Below are 17,400 nucleotides of genomic sequence, written 5' to 3'. Positions count from 1 at the left end.
TGTGCCTGTAAATCAACTAATAATGTAATAATTTTTTACTTCAACTTTTTGGGGGAAGCTTTTAAATGGGTAAAGATCATAGCTTCCCATTTTCTTAAGTTCCTTTAAAAATTATTTTGTTACTACAATTTGAAGATTGAGAAATAGGTAGGTATAAATTTGAATCAATTTCAGATAACCTTCAGAAAGAAGGCCTGAAGGCTTCCTTAAGGATCTCTATTACTCTTCCAGTAGGAAATGGTGAATGGAACTTGTTTCTGCATGCATGAGAATTATGTGTCTGATGTGAAAAAGACTTAAGTCTTTTAAGTTCTGAAGTCTAATGAGTGAATAATAATTGATAGCTTTTCCATTTGCTAAATATTTTGTTTGTGTAGCCACAGCCAAACAGCAAGTATAAAACTAGTATGTGCCGAGATTTACGACAACAAGGGGGTTGTCCACGAGGAACAAATTGTACATTTGCCCATTCTCAGGAAGAGCTTGAAAAGTAAGTCTGGAAAAATGTTGTTGTTTTTTTTATGTAGGGTCATTGAGGGAGTGCTATATACAGTATTAACTTTTGTGATGTTTCAAAGATACAGGTAATGTGAATTGCAAAATAACCATTTTTATGAATCCATCAGATTAAACTAGGTATAAGATTAGTGTTAACAAGTCATATTTGAAAAAGTCATATTTAGAAACTGGAATCCGTGTTTCCATTACCAATGTAGAATGAAAGTACTGTTATTTGTCTTATTTGCTCAGGTTCAGTTGAACATACCAGCAAAATCTCAGGCAAAATGTTAAATATAGATAATTTTTCTTATTCTGGAGATTGCTCTTTTTAACATTTTCCTATAAGTTACTGAATAAAAACAAAGTAAAAAGGAGGACATGACTGCTCCTAGGTAGGGTGGAGGAGAAGGCTTATTTTAGATAAAAGAGAGCATAGCCAGAAGCAGAGACATTTGGGAGAGTCCAAAGTGAACAAGACCCTGAGCCAGGCCTTATGAGGTGATGGGGGAGGGGTGGGAGGCCAAGAAACGCAGAGGCCAGGAGAGTAAATGGTAGTCAAAAGGGCCAGGTAAACCAAAATGGCTGGATTATTTAGGCAAAGGCAGCTCTGGGTATAGAATTTATATCAACAAAAATTTTAAATATTTATTTTTACTTATACATGTGTATGTATCTCTGTATGAATGCCAATGGAAGCCAGAAGAGTACATATGCCCCTTGGAGCTAGAGTTCTAGGCAATTGTGAGTCTTTCCCAGTGGGTATTCAGATCTGAACTTTGGAAGAGCAGTAGATGCTCTCTTAACCACTGTGCCATTTTTTTAGGTTCTAGGACAGTGGTTCTCCACCTCCCTAGTGCTGCGACCCTTTAATACAGTTCCTCATGTTGTAACGACCTCCAACCGTAAACTTGTTTTCACTGCTACTGTAATTTTGCTACTGTTAAGAATCGTAAATATCAGCTGGGTGTGGTGGCACACGCCTTTAATCCCAGCACTAGGGGGCAGAGGCAGGCGGATTTCTGAGTTTGAGGCCAGCCTGGTCTACAAAGTGAGTTCCAGGACAGCCAGGGCTACACAGAGAAACCCTGTCTCGAAAAACCAAAAAAAAAAAAAAAAAAAAGAATCGTAAATATCTGTATTTTGCAATGGTCTTCTTAGGTGATTCCTGTGAAAGAGTTATTCAACGACCCCAAAGGGGTTAAGACCCACAGGTTAAGAATTGCTGCTCTAGGAAATATGTTCAGCTTATTCATACCTGAAATAGAGTATTTTAGCTTTTAAACACTAATTTTAAAACACTCATTGTTAAAAATAACTAAAGATTTTGTGGTTTTAAGAACTTTAAAAAAAAAATGAAATAATGTATTTACATGTGGCATATGCTAGCATGTCCATGCACATTCTCTGACAGTTATGTGGAAGTCATAAGTCAGCTTCTTGGAAGTCAGTTCCTTCCTTTTGTTTTCCTTCCTTCCTTCCTTCCTTCCTTCCTTCCTTCCTTCCTTCCTCCCTTCCTCCCTTCCTCTCCTTCCTCTCCTTCCTCTCCCTTCTCTCCTTCCTCTCCCTTCTCTCCCTTCCTTTCCTTCCTTTCCTTCTTTTCCTTCCTTCCACTTTGTACTCTGGGTTACCTGGCCAGTTCTCAGGTGCTTCCCATCTTGGTCATGAGAATGCCAGGGTTACAGATATCCACAATCACATTTTTCTTTTTTTTTATGGATTTTTGGTTTTAAAGTCAGATTGTTATAGGTGTGTGTGGCCAGCATGTTTACCCAGAGTCATCTTGCCAGCTCTATGATACAGTTCTTTTGAAAGAACTTGGCTTGAGTTTAATTAGAACAAAACAAGCCAGAAAGGAATCTGTAGGTTCAGTGTCGTTTCACACTCACCTAGAACCCGTGTGTGTGTGTGTTTGTGTGTGTGTGTGTGTGTGTATGTATATATACCTATAAATCAGCTATACCTTTCTTTTATCCTCTCTGATCTTTATCCTTTTTGGTCGTACAAAAACAGTAATTAAGAGAACAGTAATTATAATACCCAGTTTATTGGTTATATTCTGTACTAGGTACCATTTTTACTTATCAGTTAATATATCAACTCATCCATTTTACTACTTCTTCATCTATTTACCCTTCTCATTTTTATTGAAAATGCCTTGTAAGGTACCTGTCTAGTCATTTCTAGCCTTTGTTTTAAATTGTTAATTGATGCTTTACTATACTACATGATTGGTTCAATCCTTCCTTTCAAGCCATGATTCATCTTTTAGATAATATACCAATAAAGCACTAAGTACTACTTGTCTTACTTTCCTTGGTGATGTAATACATTATGTGACAAATGCAGTTGGAGGATGGAAGCCTTACAATATAGAGGTACAGTTCACCATCATGGGGTGAAATCATGAGGGACATTACATTCACAGTCAGGAAGTAGGGATATGTAAATGCTGAGTCGACTTGCATTCTTCTTTTTATTCAGTCTGGGACTCTACTCCATGTTATGGTGCCACCTGCTGTTATGGTGAGTCTTTCCACCCAATTAATCAACAAAATCCCTCATAGACTCTCTGAAATGTTTCTAGATTTTGTAAAGCTTTCAGTCAATATTAACTATCAGGAGTCCACCCTTCAGTTTGATGCTGAAACATCATTTTTAAACTTACCCTTTGTTTTTTAGAGGCTTGTGACTATTTCATAATGTAAAGTGCATTCAGTTCAACTTCAAAGGGCCCTCTGGTTTTTGACAGCTCCAACAACTCTTTAAATTTTCAAAGTTTCACCCCACTCGGGGATCCATCCCATAATCAGCCACCAAACCCAGACACTATTGCATATGCCAGCAAGATTTTGCTGAAAGGACCCTGATATAGCTGTCTTGTGTGAGGCTTTGCCAGTGCCTGGCAAATACAGAAGTGGATGCTCACAGTCAGCTATTAGATGGATCACAGGGCCCCCAATGGAGGAGCTAGAGAAAGTACCCAAGGAGCTAAAGGGATCTGCAGCCCTATAGGTGGAACAACATTATAAACTAACCAGTACCCCGGAGCTCTTGACTCTAGCTGCATATGAATCAGAAGATGGCCTAGTCGGCCATCACTGGAAAGAGAGGCCCATTGGTCTTGCAAACTTTATATGCCCCAGTACAGGGGAACACCAGGGCCAAGAAGTGGGAGTGGGTGGGTAGGGGAGCAGGGCTGGGGAGGAAATAGGGAAACTTTCAGGATAGCATTTGAAATGTAAATAAAGAAAACATCTAATAAAAAATACAATAAAAACTTTGTTTTCAAAGTCTCATCTGAGTTTTAGGCAATTAAAAATTTTAAATTTACCTTTTATATATGAATGTTTCATTTGCATGTTTGTGTATGTACATGTGTGCAGTTTCCATAGAGGAGCTGGATCCCCAGGTACTGGAGTTATAACTGAACACCTTGTGGGTACTGGGAACTGAACTCAGATCCTTTGCAAGAGCAGCAAGTGTTCTTTGTTGCAGAGCCACCTCTTTAGCCTTTTAGGCAACCTCTTAAATTTTGAACCCTATACAATTAAAAATAAAAAAAATGTGTCAAGTAGTTTCAACCTAAAATCACACAGAGCAAACATTTTCACTCCAAAAAAGAGGAACTAGGTCACTACAAGGAAAAGTAAAACCAAACTGAAACTCAGCAGGTAAACTTCAAACCTATAACTGTATGTGTGCATCTGGGGTTTTAATGAGTCCCATGAACTCCAAGCATTTGAGTAGTCTCATCTGTCTAGCTCAAGCATATAGCCTCTGTCTTGGGCCAGCTCCATACTTATTATAGCTAAATACCAATTTGGCTAATCAATCAGATTTAGATTCCTGGCAACTCCAAAATCTTGGGAGTCGCCATCTTAGCTTTGTTTACATTTTCACTGCTTCATGTAATGGCCCTTTGAAGTTCATCTTTGAATTTCATGAAAGAAATTCATATTTGGGAAGCAGTATCAATTGCATCTTTGTGAACTGGAGGCCAGCCTGGTCTACATAGCAAATTTTAAGCCATTAAAGGCTACAAGGAAACCCTGTCTCAAAGGGAAAAAAACAACATTCCTAAAAATACATTGCCTGGCCTTAATGGCTAACTCTGAACTCCGTGACACTGAAAGGCTACAGCCTGGCCCCTTGGACCATGGTAGCAGTAGTTTCTGTGTGTGTTGCCCTAGGGAAATACTTCCGTGAGTAGTGGCTATGAAGGAGCAGAAGATCCTTTCCGCCAGCCTTCTCTGTTTAGTCTGTTTCTTCCAACTGAGTTGTTCTTTGAGAAGGTGAACCTGTACCATACTGGTTTTCCTAACCAAGTATTTAGGGTGTCTCACCACTTAAAACTTTGAGGATTAAGATTCCAACCTTGAGTCCAGGGTGGTGAGACGAACCTTTAATCCTATCACTCTGGAGGCAAAGACAGGCAGATCTCTCAGTTCAAGGCCAGCCTGGTCTACAGAGTGAGTAGTCCACAGGATAGTCAGGATTTTCATACAGAGAAATCCTATCTTGGAAAAAAAAATTCTAACCTTGAACTTTGAAGAACACATTGAAATAGCAATGTTCTTTACACAGTTACTAATATTGTAAACTTGTTTTTTTCTTTTTCTTTTCTTCTGGTTCTTCCAGACAGGGTTTCTCTGTATAGCTTTGGCCATCCTAGAACTCAGTCTGTAGACCAGGCTGGCCTCGAATTCCTAAATCCGCCTGCCTCTGCCTCCCAAGTGTTGGAATTTGCCACCACCACCCTGCTGACTTGCTTTTTCTTAATTATTCATTTACCTGTATATTTCCATTGGACATCATTTATCTCTTGGGTTATTCATTTTTATCTTCCTTGTACCTAGACAGTATTTCACATATAAACTCAGTGTTTCCAATGAAGAACCAGATAATTTCCGGTTTGTTCATATTTCCAGTTAGCCTTATTCTTTGTATTGTGCTGCAAACAAACAGAGGTTGTACAAAGGGTTAAAAAAGAAACAATGTATATGTAGCATGTTGGCTTTTAAAAATTATATATTACTGCCTCACTGAGATTTATATGCATATAATTATTATGTTCCTGTGTATATACATGTTTGTGGAGGTGCATTCCATGTGTGCGCATGTGTGTGTGATTGTGCACCTCTCCACTTCAATTTTTTAAGTCAGGGTCTCTCACTGAACCCAGTCTCACCAGTTTGGTTCAGCCAAATAAAATGTAGACACTCAAGAGTCTGTCCGTGTTTTAGGTCCTTGTAAATTGTTGTGATAGCATTTACCTTTAATCCTAACACCCAGGAGGCGGTGGCCGTTGCATCTCTATCTCTGAGCTGCAGGCCAGCTTAGTTTACTTAGCAAATTTTCACCCAGCAAAGGCTATATAGAGATCCTGTCTCAAGGGGGAAAAAAATCTCTAAAAACTGCCTTCTGAGAAATAGAAAAACCCAAGATAGTTAATTCAAGAAATATTTATAATAATAGGTTGCTTCACGCTCAATATCATGAGAGGTGCTTTTAATAATTTAAGAGGAACAGTAAATGAATTCAAATAGATGATTTTAAACATTTAGTGGCCACAGTGTATTGTATTCTGGTCATAGAAGAAAGCTACTACAAAGCTTTATTCATTTGAAATGAGAAATATTGCTCTAATGTGTATATGGTTGGGAGCCATTTTAACTTTATGATGGTCCAGGTACAAGATTGGAAATGTAAGTTTTGGGGACTATAGCAATAGGAATGATGAAAAATCGTTATTAGAATTTACTTTGAAAGTGGAACTGATAAGATAGCTAGCTATATTAAGTATATGTTTAAAAAAGAAACAGGCCAGATGTGGTGGTGCATGCCTTTAATCTCAGCACTTGGGAGGCAGAGGCAGGTGGATCTCTCTGTGGTTGATGCTAGCTTGGTCCTACAAAACTTACAAAGTTCCAGTAAGGCCAGGGCTACACAGAGAAGCCCTGTGGTGGGGGTTGGGAATGGGGAGATGAAGAGATGGCGCAGCAGTTAATAGTTTAAGTGTAGTGATGCCAGATGTTTTTTGTTGCGTTGACCACGAATGTTGAGGGAACATTATATAGGAATTAAGGGCCAAGACTAAGCTATATAATAATGAGAATTTTTTTTTTTTTTAAATTTAAGTAATTCTGTTAGGTGTTTGCTTGCTTGGTTACTGGGCATGCAGTGAGTGCAGAGGCCAGAAGATGTTGGATCTCCTGGAACTGGAGTTACAGTTGTGAGCTGTCATGTGGGGTCTGGGAACTTAACCTGGGTCCTTTTAAGAAAGCAGCCTTCAGCCATCTCTCCAGTCCCATAATAAATTTTTGGTATATGTCTTAGTCAGGGTTTCTATTCCTGCACAAACATCATGACCAAGAAACAAGTTGGGGAAGAAGGGGTTTATTCGGCTTACACTTCCATACTGCTGTTCATCACCAAGGAAGCCAGGACTGGAACTCAAGCAGGTCAGGAAGCAGGAGCTGATGCAGAGGCCATGGAGGGATGTTCTTTACTGGCTTGCCTCACCTGGCTTGCTCAGCCTGCTCTCTTATAGAACCCAAGACTACCAGCCCAGAGATGGTCCCACCCACAAGGGGATCTCCCCCTTGATCACTAATTGAGAAAATGCCTTACAGTTGGATCTCATGGAGGCATTTCCTCAACTGAAGCTTCTTTCTCTATGATAGCTCCAGCTGTGTCAAGTTGACACAAAACTAGCCAGTACAATTGACCCCTTGTCAACTTGACACACAAAAACATCACTAGTAAGCCTCAACCCTTACAATCTTATTCATCCCCAAGATCTAAATAACTTTAAAAGTCCCACAGTCTTTACATATTCTTAAAATTTCAATCTCTTTAAAATATCCATCTCTTTTAAAATCCAAAGTCTTTTTACAATTAAAAGTCTCTTAACTGTGGGCTCCACTAAAACAGTTTCTTCCTTCAAGAGGGAAAATATCAGGGCACAGCCACAACCAAAAGCAAAAGTCAATCTCCAACCGTCCAATATCTGGGATCCAACTTACGATCTTCTGGACTCCTCCAAGGGCTTGGGTCACTTCTCCAGCCATGCCCTTTGTAGCACACACATCGTCCTCTAAGCTCCAGATGCCTGTACTCCACTGCTGCTGCTGCTCTTGGTGGTCATCTCATGGTACTGGCATCTCCAAAACACTGCATGACCCCTTCAGTCCTGGGCCATCAATTGCAACTGAGGCTGGACTTTCACCAATGGCCTTCCATGGCCTCTCACAGTGCCAAGCCTCAGCTGCTCTGCTCAACTTCTTCATGCCTTCAAAACCAGTACCACCTGGGTGACCCTTACACATTACCAAGTCCAGCCACAGCACAAGGTACAACTTTGGCTATATCTGGAATACAGCCACTGTGCTTTCAGAAAACACTTCCCAGAAGATGTCACCTCAATGATGCTGGTCTCTTCTTAATCACCGCTAATTTCTTAGCTCCAGCTAACCAGCATCAGTAGTCCCAGTAATGCAAAGTCTTTGCTTTAGTAGTTCTGGTATCTTGTTAATCACAGCTGATTCTTCAGCCCCAGCTAACCAGAACTACAGAATCTTCACAATCAAAACAGCAATGGCCCTGAAAAGAGTCTTTAATTTTCCCTCTGAAATTTCACAAGCCAGGCCTCCATCTTCTGCACTGTTCTCAACATTATCTTCCAAGGTCCTACACAACATCCCACAGAGCTCTTAACAACGGATGGATCTTCAAGCCCAAAGTTCCAAAGTCCTTCCACAGTCCTCCCCAAAACATGGTCAGCTTGTCACAGGAATACCCCACTCTGCTGGTACCAATTTGTACCAGTATACAAATGGAAGTATTTTTATATGAAATCCAAGATCAAACAGTTTTGTATATTATAATTTATATAAATGTAATATCAGAAAAATCTGTGATCTTTATAAACATAAACTTATTTAGGAATATAAAATTTCTACATTTTGATAAAGTTTAAGTATGAGTTTGAGTTTTTTTTAATTATAATCTGCTTGTATAATTTAATAACAATAAAGAATGCTTTCATCTCTTGAATCCTATCCTGTTTATTCTGTGTTACTTTTAGGATTTGGTGCTTTTTTTTTTTTGTATCACATAAAATAAAATTTCAAACCCCACTCTTTTCAGAAAGCTTCAAGTGCATGTGTACTTGGCTTGCTATATTAGTTATGTGCCTGCATTTGTATGTGACATGTATATGTAACATGTAGAGTTTTTGATATTTAGCTGAAGAAAGTTCTCAGAGCTGTTTCCTTTTTAAAACACATTTTCATATTAAAATTGAGAGCAGTATTACAAACATGCTGATTATTTTTAAACAGGTACCGATTAAGGAACAAAAAGATGAGCGCGACTGTAAGAACATTTCCTCTTCTGAATAAAGTTGGTGTAAACAGCACTGTCACAACCACAGCCGGAAATGTCATTTCTGTCATAGGAAGTACTGAAACAACTGGGAAAATTGTTGCAAGTACAAATGGAATTTCAAATACAGAAAGCAGTGTTTCTCAGCTAATCCCACGAGGCACTGACAGTGCAGTAAGGACTTTGGAGACTGTGAAGAAAGTCGGGAAGGTTGGCACTAATGCTCAGAATGCTGGGCCCTCTGCAGAGTCCGTGTCTGAAAAGTAGGTATGGGGTGAAAATGATGGAGTTCCTTATCCCTTTTAGAAATGACCTTCTTTTTTCATTCTGAGATACCGTAGTAAATTGAAATTTTTATGCAATTATTCATGTAATAGAAGAAAACACTAAATACCACAAAATTTGAGTTCTAATCCTCACAAGGCAGCCAACTAGTTCTATAAACTTGAAAGCTCCTACTCTTGAGTTTTGTTTTTTCAAATATATTAAGTTTGGATCAGAATTAGGCTTTCCATAAGTTATTTTCTAGCGTTTCAGTATTAATTCCATAGAGACGTTAAAAAGGAACTAAGTAGAAACCTAAACAGGTGAGAAGTTTGAATGTCTAGCCCCATTTTAGTCAGCTTCTATGGCTTTCTCTGTCGTGGTGTGTGTGTGTGTGTGTGTGTGTGTGTGTGTGTGTGTGTGTGTGTCTATGGGGCTCTTTGGGCTCAAATTGTGGCTCGGTTTTTTTCTACTATTTGATATTGACCAGTCTACCTGCCTCCAAGTATTAAAAAATTACTTCATATATTGATTGTGAAACTTAAACGAGTTAATATCGTACTAAATTTTGAACAGTGCCTGCAACATCACATTTCATTTGACAAGGGATTATTTTTTTACCTTATGAAAAGTGTTGGGACTTTCAAATTGGAAGTTACTCCCAGTTTTGAAATACCATATTTTAGAAATCTCAAATTTAGAAGTTTAAATTTAAAAATTGAAGGTAAAAGCATTTTCAAATTTCATTGTCTTTGAGTAAGTTTGTCAGTATATGCCTACTGGGGATAAAAGCATCATGCTTGGCACACAGCAAACTTTAAATGACTTAATGTTGGAGACTGTATAAAATAAATATGATATTTTCAACTTGAATAGTTAAGTTAGAAAAATTTTTATTAAAAGTATGATCTTCACTGGGAGGTATTTGAGAAAAAAAGAGGTTAAAAATATTGACTACTTCACAAGTGTTACTGAGTACCCATTTGCAGACATTGTCACTGGTACTGTTAGATATAGCTGAAAAATAGATATCTCTGCCTTTAAAGGACTCATATTGCTATTGGATGTGGACATAGCATTTATACAAATGAAGCACATTAGTTAAAAGATAAGGGCAATTGTATGTTTCTAGTGTAGTATAGAAGTTTTGAGGGCAAAATCTAGTATGGTTTAAGCTTGTTTGTGAATATGTGAAGTATTAGGGCTAGCCTTAGAGAACTGACTGTTTTGGTAGCTAGATAGCTCAATGCTAGAGTGCTTGCTTAGTACTCACAATGTCCTGGGTTTGATCCCTAATATCAGATACACATTTATATATCTGAAGGGTTATGTTACTGACTGATACATAAGGTTACAAATACTGATTGTTACTAGGTTATGGAAACCTTATGAGGATATTAATAGTAAAGATTTGGCGAGGTAAGAATATGAAACCTTATACAATGGGTTATGTTATTCAGCCATAAAAACAATCACCAGGCCTAGTGGGGCATGTTTGTAGTCTCAGGCACTTGGTAGGTTGAGTTAATAGGATCCTATGATCAAGCTTAGCCTTAGGCTCACAGTAAATTCAAGGCCAGCTTAGACAACTTTGTAAGACATTGTCACACACACCCAACTCCAAAAAGAAAAGGAAAAAGAAGAACAATGGAGAACAATTTTAAAAATGGGTCATGAATATATAGGGCAAGGCCCCACTTTCAGTATCCAGTTCCAAGAGAAAAAAATGTATGCTGACTGAAAGAAGGTAGATACAAAATGCCATTTTAATGGAAATGCCCAAAATAGGCAAACCCATAGAGACAGAAATAAATGCAGTAGTCACTGCTGGGAGCTAAGGTTGGAGTGGAAATAGGGAGTGAATGTTAATGGGTACAGATTTCTGATAACAGGTAGAAAATCTTAGGGGTATATCAAAAGGCAGTGACACATATCTTAAAATTATGAATTACAGTTAACGTTTGAATTTTTAACTTTCTTATTTTCTTCTGGTCTGGGAATCAAGCCCAGGAATTTCTACATTTGAGGTACCTATTCTACTGCTGGAGAAATGGACGGGGCTGCTAAAATGATTGAGTGCTTTGATAAAGTCTCTTGCTGCCTAGCCTGAGGACTGAAGTTTAGTCCCCTGAAACCATATGGGAGACGGAGAGAATGGACCCCCAAAAGTTATCCTCCTGTTCTTCATATGTACTCTTTGCCATATACATGTCAGTGAATACACAAAACAAATGATTAGGAAAAAAGTAAAAGTGTTTATAAGTGCTGGCAAGATGATTTGGGCAAGGGAAAATCTGCTGCTGCCAAGTTGACAACTGGTATTTGGTCCTGAGGACAGAGTGTTGTAAGGAGAGAATGTACTACAGGCTGTTCTGGCTTCTACATGTGTATGCACACATGAGTAGATTAAGTGTAATGAAATATTTCAAAAATTTAAAGATACAAGAAAACTACTTAATCATTTAAATATATGGATCACTTGATACATGCCAAACTTGAGACTAACTGATGTCCTTAATGGAAATGAACCAGATACAATCTCTGCCTCTAAGAGTCTTCTTGTGTAGTTTTGGTGTTAGATATTTGTAAGTAGATAGATGCTATATGATAAACTTTGAAAGGTTTTGTGTTACTGGAACTCAGGAATATGTGTACTCAGTTCTTTTGAAAGAGGTTTATAATGATGAAGTTACGTTACCTGCATTGTTTCCCAAAGTGTGAATAATAAATAGTAGGGAGATCTTTATGAATAGAGGAAGCAGCACAGATAAAATCATGGAGGGAACATGAAGGGAACTGATTGGGATAATGAAATCATAGTCATCTGGTTCCCTGTGAGAATAGGACAGCAGATCTACTTTGCCCTTACAGCCTAATGTTTAGGATGGCTTGTGTGATGGTTTCATAAGCCTATGAATTAAGTTACTTTGTCATTAATTTTGTTTTTGGTAAGTTAAGAATCTGCCATTTCAGAGTACTAACTTATGTTTTATAGTATATAACATTGTGGCATGGAAGGAACAGATAAAACATAGAAAACGTTTAACCTAGGATCTGCTAGCTGCTCAGTAATAAATAGTTTCATAAATGTTCACTGTTTTATAAGAAACCTTAGTTTTCTTACTATTGTGTTTAATTTATTAAAAGACTATCTTTAAACATTAGTACACAACTTTCTAGTTATCTACACTTATTTACTTTTGATACAGACTACCACAGAAGTAAACTCTGGCTACACGAATGTCTTGTGGTATATTAAAAGGCAGCCCATATACCTCTACTATTTACTGGTTTTTCAAGGTCTTTTCTACTTTGGGGAAAAAAACTTAAAATGTGATTGGTTTGTAATACATTGAATTCTTATATAATTAGCAACATCACCTCTTGGGACAAAACATTTTTAAAGCTCTCTGGAGTGTAAAATTTTGAAAGTGATCAGAATTATCCTGATAAGATTATCTGGGATCATTATTTGCTTATTCAACCAAGAAAATCCTTTTATATTAAAACAAAAAATTATGTCCTCCCAACAAATATTTATTAAGTACTTATTTTGTGCTGAAATATATTTTATTTCTTCAATGAATGTTTACTTAGTGTCTGTTCCAAGCTGGGAACTGTTTTCTAGAAGCCAGATACTTAAGAGTTAACAGAATAGACAAAAGTGGGCTTTTTTGGATTACGTTTTAGCTAATCAGATTGTTTTTTATTATTTGTCTTTTTACCCCAAAGACTTACACTGTTAGACTGTATTGTTTACCTTGGAAACTTACTAAGTGGGATTATTGTTTTTTGTTTTTTATGTTTTTTGTTTTTCTATTTTTCCAACCGGAAAATCTTTAAAAGAATGAGTCAAGTCAACTGAAAAGTCACGTTAGTACCTGGAGTTGATTTTTATATCCTGTCACCCTCACCAGAACATGAGATCTGTTATTATGTGGTCTAAGGAATTGCAGTATGAGGGGGCAGAGAAATTTCTTGCCAGATATATTTGCCCCTGTCAAAATACCTGACTTGTTTTCTGTTGATAGTTTTGCTGTATAATTTTATAATTTTTTTTCCTAAGAAAGACTCCGTGATGATAGTGAATTATCCTTTGTTTTTTGTTGTATTCTCTCTCCAGTAAAATTGGTTCTCCACCCAAGACTCCTGTAAGTAATGCAGCAGCTACCTCCGCTGGGCCCTCTAATTTTGGAACAGAGCTGAATTCCCTGCCTCCCAAATCCAGCCCATTTCTAACTAGAGTTCCAGTATATCCTCAGCATTCTGAAAGCATTCAGTATTTTCAAGATCCAAGGACTCAGATACCTTTTGAAGTCCCACAATACCCACAAACAGGCAAGTAATTTTAGTCAAATCTAAGAAGCAAATGTATGTATTTATTACCTTAAATAAATGTGTGTCTAGACTATCTACATTAATAAGTGAATTTCACTCTGTGATCCATGAGTTTTCTTCCTGTTCTAAGAAATCTTTGCTTCAAGTTAGCAGTTTTGTCACTTGGCAGATGGTGGTGGGAAAGATCAAGAAGGCAAAGCTAGCCTTATCTACAGAAGTGAGTTCAAAGCAGACAAAAAACTAAAACAGAACAATAAAGGCTATTCTAATACTGGTATATTTTCATTAATATTTGTACCATTAATATACCTAAGTGAAAATGATTTTTACATTTGTATCAGTAATATACAGGGATTCATATTGCTATATATCCTGGTCAATACTTATTACCTTTGGTTTTGTGTGTGTGTGCTTGTGTGGGGTAGAGTTAGATAAAGGGAGTACATGTATGCCACATTATACTTATTATAGTCACAGGCCAATTTATGAGTCAGTCCTTTTGTTTCCCCTATGTGGGTTTTGGTTTTGAACTTGGATTGAATTTATGTCCACATAATAGGCGCTCTTACCAACTGAGCCATGTTGTTGTTTTGGCTTTTTTTTTTTTTTTTAATAATAACCATTCTTACTGGAGTGAGGTGATATTTCATTTTGATTTTTATTTATATATTCTAAAATATTACTGATGTTAAACATTCTTATTGTACTGGTTGGCCATTTGAATGTCTTCTTTCGACAAACGTTTATTTAACTTACTTCTTATACTTAACAAGTTGATTTGTTTTGAATTGCATTTGTCATATATATAGCTTGCAAATATTTTCTTTCATTCTCTGGGTTGCCTCCTCAGTCTGATGATTTTTTTTTTCAATGATTTGATATAGTTCCGCTTACCTGATTTGCCTTTGTTTTTGTGTTTTCCAGTACCTTAGGTATTTCTCATGCTTGCTTCTAGTAGGTTTATAGTTCCAGGTGATCCATACCAAATTCATACCAAATTAATTTTTATAACTGGTTAGAGATAGAGTCTATTTCACTCTTCTGCCCAGGTACTACTAGTTGTCATTTGTAAGAATCAAATAGAGAATCTATGAATGACCTTGATGAAATGGTGTATAAAATATGACGTCTGTGTTTTTTGTGTGCTGTTAAAAAAAAGGTTTAGGCCGGGCAGTGGTGGCTCACGCCTTTAATCCCAGCACTTGGGAGGCAGAGGCAGGCGGATTTCTGAGTTCAAGGCCAGCCTGGTCTACAAAGTGAGTTCCAGAACAGCCAGGGCTACACAGAGAAAAACCCTGTCTCAAAAAAAAAAAAAAAAAAAAAGGTTTAATTTTACTCTTATATATACATAAGCATTGGCCTCTATAAATGTGTAACACATGTTTGCAGTGTTCTTGGAGCTGGGGTTACAAATGGCTGTGAGCTCTCTGTAGGTGCTGGGAACTGAATTCAGGTTCTTTGTAAGAACAGAAAGTGGTCTTGACCACCGAGCCATCTCTAAAACCCTGCTTTTATAATTTTTATTTATTTTGAGACAGGATCCCACTATATATATAACCCTGGCTGGTCTGAAAATCATAGACTTAAGCTGGCCTCAGACTTAAGAGATCCACCTGCTTCTGCCTCTTGAATTAAAGGAGAGTACCACTACACTTTTTTTTTTTTTTTTGGTACAATTTGAAAAGAAAATGAATAATATAAATTCTGAAAGAGGTCTTTTAATCTCTGAACCCAAAATGCTTCATAAGAGTCAGTGATATGAAACCTCATGCAAAAGATTCACTAAATGGAAATCAGTCTGTCATTTGCCAACTTCACTGTAGTTTTATTTTTAAGGAATAGTTCTAAGAATGTTGAATGTTCTTATTAGTATAATTGTATCTTGACAGTAATACAGTTTGTATACCAAGATAAAGATCAATGCTGATTATATTTTCCCACATTCAGGGCTGCCTTAAATTTAAACCATTTTAAAATGTTGGTTTTTACTAAGGTATTACATTGAATATTCTTCTTTTCAATTTTCAAGGATACTACCCACCACCTCCAACGGTACCAGCTGGTGTGACTCCCTGTGTTCCTCGCTTTGTGAGGTCCAGTAATGTTCCAGAGTCCTCCCTCCCACCTGCTTCCATGCCATATGCTGATCATTACAGTACATTCTCCCCTCGAGATCGAATGAATTCTTCTCCTTACCAACCTCCTCCTCCGCAGCAGTATGGACCAGTTCCTCCAGTACCCTCTGGAATGTATGCTCCGGTGTATGACAGCAGGCGCATCTGGCGCCCAGCTATGTACCAACGAGATGACATTATTAGAAGCAATTCTTTACCTCCAATGGATGTGATGCACTCATCTGTCTATCAGACATCTTTACGGGAAAGATACAACTCATTAGATGGATATTATTCAGTGGCTTGTCAGCCACCGAATGACCCAAGGACAACTGTGCCTTTACCAAGGGTGAGTAATGTTGAAAATAGAAATGTTGCTGTCATGCCGGGCAGTGGTAGCGCACACCTTTAATTCCAGCACTTGGAAGGCAGAGGCAGGGTATTTCTGAGTTCGAGGCCAGCCTGGTCTACAAAGTGAGTTCCAGGACAGCCAGGGCTACACAGAGAAACCCTGTCTCGAAAAACCAAGGGGAAAAAAAATGTTGCTATCATGTGTTAGTTGAGATCCTTGTGTCTTGAATCAAACCAGACAGACTCTTACTGTGTGATTTAGAGAAGTTACTTGCCCTTTGCATGGCACAGGGTTTTTTGTTTTTTCATGTTTGATGGAAATAAGAATAGTACTTATTAATAAGGCTGTTGTGAGAATTAAATTCAAAAACAATAAAGCTCCTAGAACAAGACTTGATACATACCAGTGTTCAATGTTATGTTCAATTAGGAACTGATATAGAAATTTTAAAACAAGGCCTCTTTTCAGTAGCTTCACATTTACACACACACACAACTTCTAACCTAGAAAAATGAGTTCTCACATTTGACTTGACATCAGCTGAGTATGTTACCCTTTTTTATTGAATATATGGAGAAAACACTAGGTACTAAGGCAATTTTTCCTCCCCCACCCCTCACCTCTGTGTTTGTGTGTGTGTGTGTCCTAACAAGATTAAACTTGTTTACATTATTCTCACAACATCATTAAATTTATTTACCACTCGAAGGGTGACCAACAATTTTTCTTTTATTCCTCTTAGGAACCTTGTGGTCATTTGAAGACCAGTTGTGAGGAACAGTTAAGAAGAAAGCCAGATCAGTGGACACAGTATCATACCCAGAAAACACCTGTCTCTTCAACTCTTCCTGTGGCCACACAGTCACCAACACCACCTTCTCCTCTATTCAGTGTAGACTTCCGATCGGATGTAAGAAAGGTTTTATTTAACCTAATGGTCAAACAGCTTTAACTAAGGCAACTTTGGATATTTTGGAATAGTTTTATATGGAGTTTAATTTAGTTTGGTAAACAGTGTGTAGACTATGGCTAAATGTTAGGAGAGTCTCAAGGTAAGAGTTCACTACCAGGATTTCAAAAGCTTTGCAGCATAGACTTTAATATTTCCTATTTCTATTGTTATGTTTGTGTTTTGGTTTTAGGCTAAGTCCAAACCTAGAGCCTTGAGTATCCTCTACCACTGAGCTTCACTCTAACCCCTGATTGGTGCATGCTTCAAAATCATATCTATACCTACCATATACCTAGTAACTACTTTTAAAAATGCTATTTTATTTAATTTTTACAAAACCTTAGAGGTTAGCCGGGCATGGTGGCGCACGCCTTTAATCCCAGCACTCAGGAGGCAGAGGCAGGCGGATTTCTGAGTTCGAGGCTAGCCTGGTCTACAAAGTGAGTTCCAGGACAGCCAGGACTACACAGAGAAACCCTGTCTCAAAAACACCA

The 17,400-nt window shown here is 37.7% G+C and overlaps 1 protein-coding gene across 3 annotated transcripts in view; it reads left to right on the top strand.

Annotated features, from left to right (window-relative positions):
- The window catches only part of Rc3h2 (ring finger and CCCH-type zinc finger domains 2), a 55,510-nt gene that overhangs the window by 25,637 nt on the left and 12,473 nt on the right, over nucleotides 1-17,400 (top strand). For all 3 annotated transcript variants that reach the window (XM_006498124.4, NM_001290642.1, NM_001100591.1), the window contains 5 exons: nucleotides 378-490; nucleotides 8,844-9,149; nucleotides 13,274-13,488; nucleotides 15,518-15,951; nucleotides 16,697-16,864. In XM_006498124.4, the coding sequence (XP_006498187.1) occupies nucleotides 378-490; nucleotides 8,844-9,149; nucleotides 13,274-13,488; nucleotides 15,518-15,951; nucleotides 16,697-16,864 (1,236 nt within the window). The remainder of the gene's footprint in view (nucleotides 1-377; nucleotides 491-8,843; nucleotides 9,150-13,273; nucleotides 13,489-15,517; nucleotides 15,952-16,696; nucleotides 16,865-17,400) is intronic.

Source organism: Mus musculus, chromosome 2 (genome assembly GCF_000001635.26).
Source record: "Mus musculus strain C57BL/6J chromosome 2, GRCm38.p6 C57BL/6J".
NCBI lineage: Eukaryota > Metazoa > Chordata > Mammalia > Rodentia > Muridae > Mus > Mus musculus.
This window is presented reverse-complemented; position numbering and strand designations above follow the sequence as displayed.